Source organism: Piliocolobus tephrosceles, chromosome 1 (genome assembly GCF_002776525.5).
Source record: "Piliocolobus tephrosceles isolate RC106 chromosome 1, ASM277652v3, whole genome shotgun sequence".
Taxonomy (NCBI): Eukaryota; Metazoa; Chordata; class Mammalia; order Primates; family Cercopithecidae; genus Piliocolobus; species Piliocolobus tephrosceles.
In genome coordinates this window covers 62,369,472-62,381,542 of record NC_045434.1, presented here as the reverse complement: position 1 = coordinate 62,381,542, position 12,071 = coordinate 62,369,472, and the positions used below count along the sequence as shown (strand labels likewise).

The 12,071-nt window shown below is 53.0% G+C and overlaps 1 protein-coding gene across 1 annotated transcript in view; it reads right to left on the bottom strand.

Moving 5' to 3' along the window:
• Positions 1–10,197: 10,197 nt before the first annotated feature.
• CDK18 (cyclin dependent kinase 18) overlaps positions 10,198–12,071 on the bottom strand; it is a 28,250-nt gene continuing 26,376 nt past the window's right edge. The window contains exon 16 of the mRNA XM_023186994.1: positions 10,198–11,611. Within this exon, the coding sequence (XP_023042762.1) occupies positions 11,577–11,611 (35 nt within the window). The 3' untranslated portion in view covers positions 10,198–11,576. The remainder of the gene's footprint in view (positions 11,612–12,071) is intronic.

Here is a 12,071-nt window from a genome sequence, read left to right as displayed (position 1 = left end):
TCAGGAATTAGAAAGCATGGCCCTTTTCAACCCAGGCAGCTTACAACTTAAACCTCAGAAAGACTTAAGACACTGTAAACCTAGCTACAAGAGTGTAGACTAGGCTGGGTGTGGTGGCTCACACCTGTAATCCTTTCACTTTGGGAGGCCAAGGCGGGTGAACTGCCTGAGCTAAGGTGTTCAAGACTAGCCTAGGCAACATAGTGAAACCCCATCTCTACTAAAATACAAAAAATTAGCCGGGTGTGGTGGCGGGTGCCTGTAAGTCCCACCTACTTGAGAGGCTGAGGCAGAAGAATTGCTTCAATCCAGGAGATGGAGGTGGCAGTGAGCCAAGATAACACCACCACACTCCAGCCTGGGTGACAGAGCGAGACTCTGTCTCCAAAAAAAAAGAGTGTAGACTATAGACAGCTAGAATTTCTAGACTGTCTGGCTTGGGGTAAGTCTGGTTGGGGGTTGGGAGAATGCTTGGGAAATTTACTGAGAAGTGGTCACTGTTTCTATGCTAAGCTCTGTTTTTTTAGGTTGTAGGTATTTGGGTGGCCTTTCAGGCAATGGAGGTTATGAGGGCACTAAGGCCCCTGTGGACCCCTTGGCACCAGCATTGGCATAGGCCCACCTGCTACCACAGAACTGAGCACATATGGGAGTATTCACAGGGCTGATCAAGGAAGGCTTCCTGGAGGAAGGGAGTTTGAGGCATGTTTGAAAGAAGAAGAGGGGGGAATTATAAAACAAGAAAGTGACAGCAGACACATTTATGTAAAATCCAGGAGCAAGAATGAGACACTGAGGGCATCCAGGGCCCACCTTCATTGTAGGGACAGAAGCATTAAGGTCTCAGCCAGGTGAGGGAGTTTGCCCAAGGCGCAGTGACTGAAACTGGAACTGGTGCTGCAGGGAGCTGGAAGGAAGGAAGGAAGTCCAAACAGAGGGAACGTGGACAGACTCAGGCACAGGGGCTTGAGGGAGGAGGTGCCCTCAGGGAAAATGGGTCCTTGGTCTAGTAGCAAGATTGCAGAGTATGCAGAGACGTCAGAGCCAGGGTACAAGGGGCTTAGGCACCTTGCTGGCGAGGAGGCTCAACCCTTAGTGGTTACAGTGGGACAGTCAGCGGGATGTCCTGAAGCCTCTCTGGAAGCCCTCTGCAGCCCAGGAACACCTAGGGGTGGAGGTTGGGGAGTAGAGTTTGGAATCACCTTAGAAACAAGATTGGCTGTACCCCGTGAGTACTCATTACTCACGTGAGTACCCCGTGAGTAGCTCATTACACTCAAGTGTAAATGAGCACTTGAGTCTGAAGTCTAAGCTCAAGGCAGCAGGGGTGGCCCCGAGGTGCCTGCTGCTGCATAGAAGGGAAGGGGGAGAGCTGACCAGGCAAGAGTTCATGTTCATATTTTCATGTTCATATTTTCATTCACAGCTATAAGCCTAGCAGTGAGGCCCAACTCAGTTTATGAGGCTTGAAAACCAGGTAGTGCAGGGGCTGAGGAAGGGCAGTGGAGGGAGGTGGAAGGAGCAAGTCATCTGGGCAGCTGTTTACAATCTCTGGGATAATCTCTACCACATCTGTGAAATGCAGATACCAAAGCCCACTTCAAAGCCATTGTTATTTCTGCAACCGATGTCTCTCTCCTTTACCAGGCTGTGAATTCCTTGAGGATAGAACACTCTTTATTTATTTCTGAATCTCTAGTATTTCACAGAGTGGTCTAAGCCAAGGAGATTTTTTTTTTTTTTTTTTTTTTTTTTGAACAAGGTTTGCTCTGTCGCCCAGGCCCGAGTGCAGCGGTGCAATTAGAGCTAACTGCAGCCCAAACTCGTGGGCTCAAGCGCTCTTCCTGCCTCAGCTTCCAGAGTAGCTGGGACTACAGGCATGCACCACCATGCCTGGCTACTTTTTAAGTATTTTGTAGAAACAAGGTCTTGCTATATTGCCCAGCCTGGTTTCGAACTCCTTGCCTCAAGTAATCCTCCCGCTTTAGCCTCCCAAAGCACTGGGATTACAGGTGTGAGTCACTGGACCTGGACCCAAGGAGTTTTCTTTTCTTTGTTTTTTTCAGACAGTCTCGCTCTGTTGCCCGGGCTAGAGGGCAGTGGCACCATCTCAGCTCACTGCAACCTGTCTCCCGGTTCAAGCGATTCTCATGCCTCAGCCTCCTGAGTAGCTGGGATTACAGGTGCATGCCACCACGCCCGACTAATTTTTGTATTTTTAATAGAAACGGGGTTTTACCATGTTGGCCAGACTGGTCTTGAACTCCTGACCTCAGGTGATCCACCTGCCTCGGCCTCTCAAAGTGCTGGGATTACAGGTGTGAGCCACCGTGCCTGGCTTCCAAAAGTTTTAATAAATGTCTCTTAACTTTTAAAAAGTTTTAAAATTTAGGTAATGTTTGTTAAGTTCATTGCCTTTTGCCTAACATCTGTATCTGTTAGAGTAAGTGACACCAGAATTCCCAAACTCTAATGGCATTTTGGGAAGACAGGTAGTTATCCATACACAGAAAGGGTTTTATTCACTTGTGTGCCCCACGGAACCATTCCTCCTTTTAGTAAGAAACCTTTGGCTCCTGGTCACAGCCCTCACAGTGAAACAGAGAAGGCAGGTGATGCCTGCTTCTACCCTCAGGGAAAGATGACATAACAACAGCTTACACTGTGTAGTGCTTTTTTTTTTTGAGACGGAGTCTCACTCTGTCGCCCAGGCTGGAGTGCAGTGGCCGGATCTCAGCTCACTGCAAGCTCCGCCTCCTGGGTTTACGCCATTCTCCTGCCTCAGCCTCCCGAGCAGCTGGGACTACAGGCGCCCGCCACCTCGCCCGGCTAGTTTTTTGTATTTCTTAGTAGAGACGGGGTTTCACCATGTTAGCCAGGATGGTCTCGATCTCCTGACCTCGTGATCCGCCCGTCTCGGCCTCCCAAAGTGCTGGGATTACAGGCTTGATCCACTGCGCCCAACCTGTGTAGTGCTTTCTACATGACCAGTAAATTATTCTTCTTCCTCTTCTTCCTCCTCTTTCTCTTCCTCTTCCTTTTCTTCCTCTTCTTCTCCTTCCTCCTTTTTTTTTTTTTTTTTTGTTTGAGACAGAATCTTGCTCTGTTGCCTAAGCTGGAGTGCAGTGGCACAATCTTGGCTCACCTCTGCCTCCCAGGTTCAAGTGATTCTCCTGCCTCAGCCTCCTGGGTAGCTGGGATTACAGGCACGCACCACCATGCCTGGCTAATTCTTGTATTTTTAGTAGAGACAGCATTTCACTATGCTGGCCAGGCTGGTCTCGAATTCCTGACCTCACGAGCTGCTCACCTTGACCTCCCAAAGTGCTAGGATTACAGGCGTGAGCCACCGTGCCTGGGCTCTGTGTGCTTTTCATGTACTAATTCATTTAATCCACACTCATCCTATGATCACCCCATTTTGCAGGTGGGGAAACAGGCAGAGAGAAGCCATGCTATGTGGCTAAGGTCATACAACTAAGATGTGGTGGTACCAGGATTCAGGCTGAGGCAGCCTGACACAGCACTGCCTCTATTGCTTGTAAATCTCAACCTTGTCCCACCCCCACTCTTCTTCTTCTACAGAGAAGCCAGGCAGTAAATTCCATTACTAAGTGGAACACTGGCCGGAGGTGTGGAATCACAGGTGGCTGAAGGCACCCACTCAAGCCATCTGCCCAAGGCAGGAAACAGTACTGAGCCCTAACCTCTGGCCCCATCCCCTGTTCCCCAACTTGGCCCTCCTACTCTCATCAACTCCAACGTTAAGAATCCCAGATTGAGGGCTGGGCATGGTGGTTCATGACTGTGATCCCAGCACTTTGGGAGGCCAAGGCAGGTGGATCACTTGAGGCCAGGAGTTCAAGGCCAACCTGGTCAACATGGCAAAACCCCATCTCCACTAAAAATACAAAAATTAACTGGATGTGGTGGCACATGCCTATAATCTCAGCTACTTGGGAGGCTGAGGCATGAGAATCGCTTGAAGGCAGAGGTTGTAGTGAGCCAAGATCATACCACTGCACTCCAGCCTAGGCAACAGAGTAAGACTGTGTCTCAAAAAAAAAAAAAAAAAAAAAAAAAAAAAAATCCAGATTAGTTCATTCCCACACCCCAGAATCAGTCCCAGGTCCTGAAAAGCCAAGTCTGGCCTCAAAGCCAGTGACAGGACTGAGATACCCCTGGCATCCTGGAATCCAAGGAGAAGGGTGTTTGCAAGCCCAGAATCATGCTTTGCCACATTCATCTGGCTTCTCTGAGGAATGTCTCATCTGCCAGTTACACTTTGCTACTCCACACAGCAAAAAAGAAAGATCCAAGGAACAGGGTCAGGCCTGGTGCGGATCTGGCCGCTGCCTCCTCAGGAACCTGGCAAGACGTACCAGAGGCAGTGGTGCCCCTGGAATTCCCAAGTGGTTTCCCAGTCTGGGGAACAAAGCGCTTACTACCTCAAGAGGCAGCAGATTTCACTTTGAGTGACACCTGACCCAGTGCCTTTTATCATAAATTCTCTTTCCATGTTTACTTCCCCAGCTACGTTTAAAGCTCCCATGGAGAAAAACTCTGGGCTGAGGTCATTTTAAAAGTCTTGCAAAATATTTTAAGTAGGATGTTCTTAATACATTCTTGCTGATTGAGATCTTATCAAGAGTGAAGAATGCAAGAAATAAAAGCATATGATCTTCCACTTTACTTCCAGGAGGGAGACAGCTGGAATTCCTGCTTGTGGAGAAGTGGGTGGGAGTGTGCAGAGTGAGGATGTGAAACTTACTTACCTAGCACTCTGGGTCAGGCCCCTCCTGAATATTCTTTCTTTTTTTTTTTGAGACAGGGTCTCACTCTGTCGCCCAGGCTGGAGTGCAGTGGTGCGATCTCGGCTCACTGCAGCCTCTGCCTCCTGGGTTCAAACAATTCTCCTGTCTCAGCCTCCCAAGTAGCTGGGATTACAAGTGTCCACCACCACACTCGGCTAATTTTTGTATTTTTAGTAGAGACGGGGCTTCACCATGTTGGCCAGGCTGGTCTCGAACTCCTGGCCTCAAGTGATTCACCCACCTCGGCCTCCAAAAGGGCTGGGATTACAGGTATGAGCCACCGTGCTGGGCCTGAATATTCATTCTTAAATCCTCACAACCTTGTGAAACAGGTGTTATCACTATCTCCATTTTACAGAAAGGGAAACTGAGGCACAAAGCAGTTAAGGAACATTCCCAACGTGACACAGCTTGCAAGCCGTAGAGCTGGGATTTGAATCCAAGTCTGTGTGATTTTGGAGCCTGTGTGATATTTCCCTGGTTGTGGAAGATTCCTTCTCCCCAGGAACCTAGGACTCAGCCAATCCCTCCTCCAGGGAAAACATGAGGACATTAAAACATTTTATTGTTCTCGAAGAAAAAAAAAAAAAAAACTTGGCAAATTTTAATAGAATGACTAATGGACAACTGTCTTTCCCCCAAGTAGCTGAGACCTTAAGAAGCTGAGAGGAATAAAAGATTACATCCTAGCTGCCTCTGAGAGGCTGAGTTCCTGGGAGTGGGGTCTAAGTCAGAGTCAAGTTTGTATCCCGGGTACTTGACTGAAAACAGAGCCCGGCACAGAGTCTGGAACCATCTGGTGGATAATGAGTAAATTAGGGAGGGAGGAGCTCTGGAGGAGACAGGAAGATGAGGAACTGGGCTAGAAGTTTCTAGCCCAGAAAGGGGCAAGCAGGAGTGCTGACCACACGCAGGAGGGCAGCGGGGATCCTCCCTGCCACGCCTGTCCATGCTTCAGCTCTCCATGTTTGCGTCACATCACCAGGAAGGCCCATGGGTGCAGGAGCAAGGGTTGATGCTTGGCACTGAGAACACACCTCAGGATCTGGAGGCTTGGGTGATTCAAGGGAGAGGCTGCAAAATCTCCTTCCTTAGAGAAGAGGCTGGGTCAGATTATTGATCTCTGGATTTCACTGTTACTCAGGGCCGCCCACTGAGTAATACCTAGTGCCCCCAAGGGGCACTGAGAGAAGGAAAAAGAAGCAGGAGGAAGGGAGAGGAGAAAACAAGGGAGGAAGTGGAAGTGGCCATGTGGCACCTGCAATCTCATCAGAGCTACCCTTGGCCCCACCTGTCCTGTCTGGGAGAACTGGCACACACTCGCCTGGAGTCTGGGCACTGACCATCAGCAATGATGCCAGCCACCGGGCCTCCACAGCTAGGGTGGGAGCAGGGCCCCAGTGCCCAATGATGCCTTTAGTTGGCAGATGGCGGGAGGTTCTGAGGGTCCAGAAGAGGGGCTGGGTGATGGCAGGGGGCACTTGGTGGGGTGGGGGATAGTGACTTTTGCCCAACCCCCAGGTGCCTACTGGCTGCCTGTCAGACAATGCTTTTAGGTGACCAGAAGGCAAGGATTTCCCAGTCCCTGGAAACCAGATGCCCATCCTCCATGCAAACAACTGAGGTGGGATGTCCGTGCCAGCGCTGACACCTGCCTGGAGGCAGCTGTTCAGGTAGGCTGACCTGGGTTGGAACTGACAGTCCACCTTACTCCCTGTGTGGCCACGCAGGTTACCTAACCGTAGAGCCTCTGTGGCCCTCCCTGGGATTAGGATGACAGTCCCTCTCACAGCAACACAGGAGAGCAGGTGCTTCCCTTCTCCCTTCCCACCACACTTGCTGCTGCTCTACTACCACATGGGAGATCCTTCCTCTCCCTGCCCCAGCATCGTCCTCGTAGGGACTGACATCTCCTATTTGACCCTCTGAGCCTTTAAAAACACAGGCCAGTGGCTTCCCATCTCAGAATAAAATCCAGAACCCCCACCACAGCCCACAAGCACCCGTATGAGTGAGTGGTTCTCAACCCTGGCTACACGTTAGGGTAATCTGAATCAATCTGAGCTGGGGCCGGATGGCAGCGCATCTTAAACACTTCCCAGGTGGATCTAATGGGCAGAGCCACTGCTCCACATGATCCAGCCCTCCTGCCATGCTGCCTAGCTCATCCTGCCCTGGCCTCACTGCCTCTCACTCATTCTCAAGCATGTTCACCTCAGGGCCTTTGTTGGAATACTCTGTCCCTGACAGTCCACCTGGCCCCCTTACACAACTTAGCTCACTTTTTTTTTTTTTTTTTTTTTTTTTGGTACAGGGTCTTACTCTATTGCCCAGGCTGGACGGTAGTGGCATGATCACTGCTCATTGCAGCTTGACCTGGGTTCAGGTGATCCTCCTACCTCAGCCTCCTGAGTAGCTGAGACTACAGGCATGAGCCATCATGCCCAGCTAATTTTTTTTTTAATAGAGATAGGGTCTCGCTATGTTGCCCAGGCTGATCTCAAACTCTTGGGCTCAAGCGATCTGCCTGCCTTGACTTCCCAAAGTGCCAGAATTACAGGTTTGAGCCACCACGCCCAGCCCATAGCTCACTTCTGATGGAGAGGTCCCTCCCTGACCAGGCAGTTCCCCACCCTATGCCATCACATTCTTCCCCCTCAACCCTGCCCCTGCTTTATTTTGTCTCATCACACTTATGACCCCTTGATATGCCTGTTCATTTGGATAACGTCTTACACCCGCCACTGGAACATAAGCTCTATGAGAATAGGGGTTGTCCACCTTGTTCACAGCTGTATGTCAGTGCCTAGCACAGCACTGGGCGCACAGCGGGCTCTTGATAAAACCTGTTGTAATCAAGGCCATCTCTGCCGGCAGGTCTGAGCTTCTGGAAGGTGCGGGTGGAATGTCATGTATCTTGGTGTCCTGGCATCTAGCACAGGGCCAGGCATGGAGGCGGCTGTGGCCAATTCATGGTGCTGACAGTTTGCTCTGGAGATAAAGGGGCTCAATGGGGGTGCTGTAGAGTGTCACGGCCAAAAGCAAGGGTCTGAGCAGAGATAGAGGCGGGGAGATGGCCCAAAGGAGGCTGGGATGCTTCAAGGAGGGAGGAAAGGAGCAGGCCTGCAACAGTGCCTGACACTTGGCTGGCCCAGGGGGCCTAGCAGGGTAGAGGAGTGGTAGCCTATTAGACATCAGCCCTGACCACTGGACGCAGACAGTAGGGGGTGAGTGGGAGTCCACAGGAGGGTGAGGCAGGGGAGAGCCAGCTCCAGATCCCACCGGGGTATAGGATGATGTGGGCAGTGCCAAGCACGGGAGCTGGTATCACCCCCACCCTGTAGAGTTCAGCAAATAGGACATTGTGTCTGAAGCTGCAGGGCTGCTGCATGCCTCAAATGCCCCTGCCAAGTTGCCATGGTGGAGGGGAAGGCATCTGCACCCTGGATATTCCTGACCTGTCTCAGAAGCAGGCAGATGGCAAAAGTGAGGCCACACAGGGAAATGACTTGCAAAAGGCTGCTTTGGGCCGGGAATTCCTGCAGAATGGGGCAGCCTCCTGTTTTTGAGAGTCACCAGCATAAGGAAATGATTGCAGGGGTGCCCAGGAAACCGACACTCCAGGACACTGGGTTGTGTTGTAGCTCAGCCTGGTCCCTGGGAGCCCAGTGGCAGCTCATGGCCAAAATCAGTCGGCCCCTCTTCACGCCCGAACCCAGCTTCCTTCTCTGGAGCCATCACTTTTTGAGCACCAACCCTATCCAAGGCGTGGTGTGGGCTTGTCCAGCTGAGTTCCACAACCCCAGGCTGGCCCGCACCCCCAGCCCTGGCAGCCTTCTAGGGCAGAAGCTCAGAGTGCCTGATGTCAGAAGCCCCTAGGTGTGTGCCTCCACCGCAGGGCCACAGCTGCAGCAACAAGAATGGCTGCCCCCCAGCGACTGCTAAAGATGCAGAGCCTCACCGGGCCACCTCTGCCTGCCACAAGGGTGGCCTTGCAAAGTGCTCCTCAAGGCAGCATCTGCCCATGTCCTTCCTTGTGTGTTTTCCTCCCTCCAGGGCCTCTGCACTGTCTCCACCTAACCCTCCTCACGCCTCCCACTCCTTGAAGACCACAGGGCTGGGGGCAGACATCTGGGATTCTAATTTGGTATGTGACCCCAGGCTACCCCTGGGAGGCTCATGTCCTCATCTGCAAAGTGGGGAGAAAGGGGGGTTTCCATGAGGATTCAGTGAGACAATGCCTGGGCACAGGGCTGCCTGGCACCCAGCAGGGAGCTTAATAAATGTCTGGTTTCCAATTCCCACCAATGCATTTCCCAGCCCTTCTCCTCCCCTCAAGCACTAATTGTCTGAGTTAAATCCTACTTTGGTGTCTGGCTGCCTACAAGCAAAGTGAGGAGGTCTCGTTGGGTAGAACTGGCGCTGGGCTGAGAATGGAGCCCTGGCCCGCCCCTTATTTCCAGAGCCTTGGGAGACATCATCAGCCTCAGCATGAGCTTCCTCCTCTGGAAAGCAGCCACCCACTCCAGTAACTGCAAACCATGCCGGCAAACTGCAAAGTGCTTAAGGCCAGGCATGAGGACAGGTCACGAGGCAGGGCTTGGGGCCTGGCATTCTCAGAGTGGTCTCGGAAAGAACAAACCTGGATACGAATTGGACAACAGCAGGATTCTGAGCACTTTGGGAGCTTTGTGTGATGTGGGCGGGGGTGGCGTCCAGATCAAAGATGGGGAGGTGGTCTAGGCAACAGCAGGAGGTGTATTCGAGGTCTGCAGTAATGCTTGCAGGGCCTGAATTACAGCAAGGCTCACACCCTCATCCTGCTGCCCTGGTCTTGGCCATCTCCCATGTCAACCCCATCTTGATCCTGCCTCCCTCCCTCCCCAGAAGCCAGGGGGCCATTTTGTGCTGGGAACACAGGCATCAGCTGCACGGCCAGACCCCAGACCCCTGTCCAGGAGTCCCTCTTTGCTCTCCTGGCCAGCCCCACCCCACAGGCACCAACTTGGGCCAATGCCAGGCCACAGGTCAGACTCCCAGGCCTGGGGCTCTTCTGCCTACCCACAACCACCACTGATGCTCCTCAGCAAAAGCCAACTTCTTGCTCCGAATGCAGCAGCACCCAGGATACAGCAGGGTGAATGCTAGGCACCTGTCCCACAGCCTGGGGTGAGGTGGAGGTCACAGATACACACAAATCAAACTCTCTCCTCATTTTATACATATATACACACACAGCACACACACACACACACACACATGCACACAAGCACGCCCCACCCACACTCATTAGGCCTGGAGAGGGGCCTTCGGTTCTCCATCTTTGGCATCAATCTGTCAAAATCAGCTTTTCTGTATGAGACCGCTCGCTCCTTTCTGTACAACATGAATTAAATATATTATCTGTCTCTGCGCTGAGTCACAGGATGTTCACAGTACCGTGGGGAGGAGTGGAGGGTGGGGGCCTGAGGTGGGCAGGGCAGGGGGCCTGGGTAGAAAGGTGAGGCTAGCCTCCCCTTGGCCTGTGCCATTCAGGATCAGTCCAGTGTTGAGGAGACCTGGGGGATACAGAGGGGAACCTTCTTCAGGGGCCCTGGCCCCCCAGGCTCCAGGCCCCCGGAGGCAAGTGTCTCAGCATCACAGCCTGCTCCTGGTTCACATTCCTCTACCTCAGACGGTGGCATCTACACCTCTCCCTGTCGTGGCTGCCCTCTGGGGTGGCAGGGTCTCGGGAAAGCTGGTATTGGGATCAGGTGGACATGAGCCACAAGGGCCGGGAAGGAGGGATGGAGAGGCTGTGCGACCCTCCGGGAGCTGAGGTCAGCCCGGTACCAGCGTCAGGGTGACTCTGCATATCTGGGTGCTGTCCCCAGGACCCTGACCAGGCCTGGCTAATCAGAGCCCCAGGATGATAAGATAAGCAGGAGCCACCTAGGGAAGGGGTGGACAGGCAGGAGCCGATCACAGCTCCAAGGGCAGTGAGCACGCTACCACCTGCCAATTTAAGGCAACTCCATTCAGACTGGTGAGCTGGGTGGGGGCTGGCTGAGGTGGCAGGCGTGCAACCGGCAGACCCAGGCCACCTCTGGACATAGCCGGGCATCCAAGCATGCTGGTGCTGCTCAGCCACGGTTCAAGCCAGAGGGAGTCGGGGGAATGAGGGTGGGGTAGGGCTGATGGAAAGAAAGGGGACTACTACTCCTTCTGTTGCTATGGGACACCTGCCAGGTAGGGCAGGCTTTGGCACACATGTGGGTACCTAGGATTCCAGGGTCCCAGACAGCATGCCATGTCTCTTCTTGCTCTCAGAAGGGAAAAAAGATGAAACACCTGTGGGCTCCAAGGGGCCAGAAAAGTAGGCAGGCCCCCGGGGGAGGAGGGTAAAGCCTGTATCCAGGGCACAGTGCCCATCCTGGCGCCTTAATTCTCTCGCCCATGTGCATCCCACGCAGGTGCCCAAACACTTCAGGGCGGGAGAGGGTACAAGGTCCCCCCTCCCTCTCATGTCCTCTCAGGGAAGCAGCTCATGCCAGCCCCGACGTGGGTAATGGAGGGGTTGGTATGCAGGTGAGGACTACTGGGGAGGCACGTGGGAAGCACAGAGAAGAAACAGCCGTGGCCAGCAGGGCTGCCAAACGGTCTTCTGGGCTGGCTGTCAGCCCTCATTCTTCAGTCCTCCGAGGGCCACACAGGTTCCATCCTACCCGAATTTGTGGTCCATGTGATCTCTTGTCCCTTGGGCCACGGCAGGGTGGGCGCGGCTCAGAAGATGCTCTGCCGCCTGTTCTTCCCTCGTCCTGGAGAATGGAGGAGGTGGGGCTGCAGGGAGGAGGCTGGGACAAGGCGTACCCCAGACCAGCAGGGACAGTCGCTGTCCCCCAGAGCTGGTCTGACACAGCAAGCAAGGGCATGCACGCAGGAGCGGGTCTGAACTGGTGTCAAATCCCATCTCTGCTACTTACTAGCTGCATGTCTTGTGATTTAACCTCCCAGAGCCTCAGTTTCATTGACTATGAAATGGGGAACAGTAGTAGTACCAACTTCAAGGGGTGTTTTAAGGATTAAAGGAGAGGACGCATGGGAAGCATTTGTCAATGTCCAAGGCCATTGACTGTTCTAGGAACAAAGTACCGTTCTCCCAGGATGGAATCTGACTAGAGAGCTCAGAGTTTGCAGAGCGAATGCACCAGAGACAGCATGCCTCTCTGCCAGGGCTACTGCCAAACACAATGTCCTGTCTGGGGTGAGGGTTGAAGA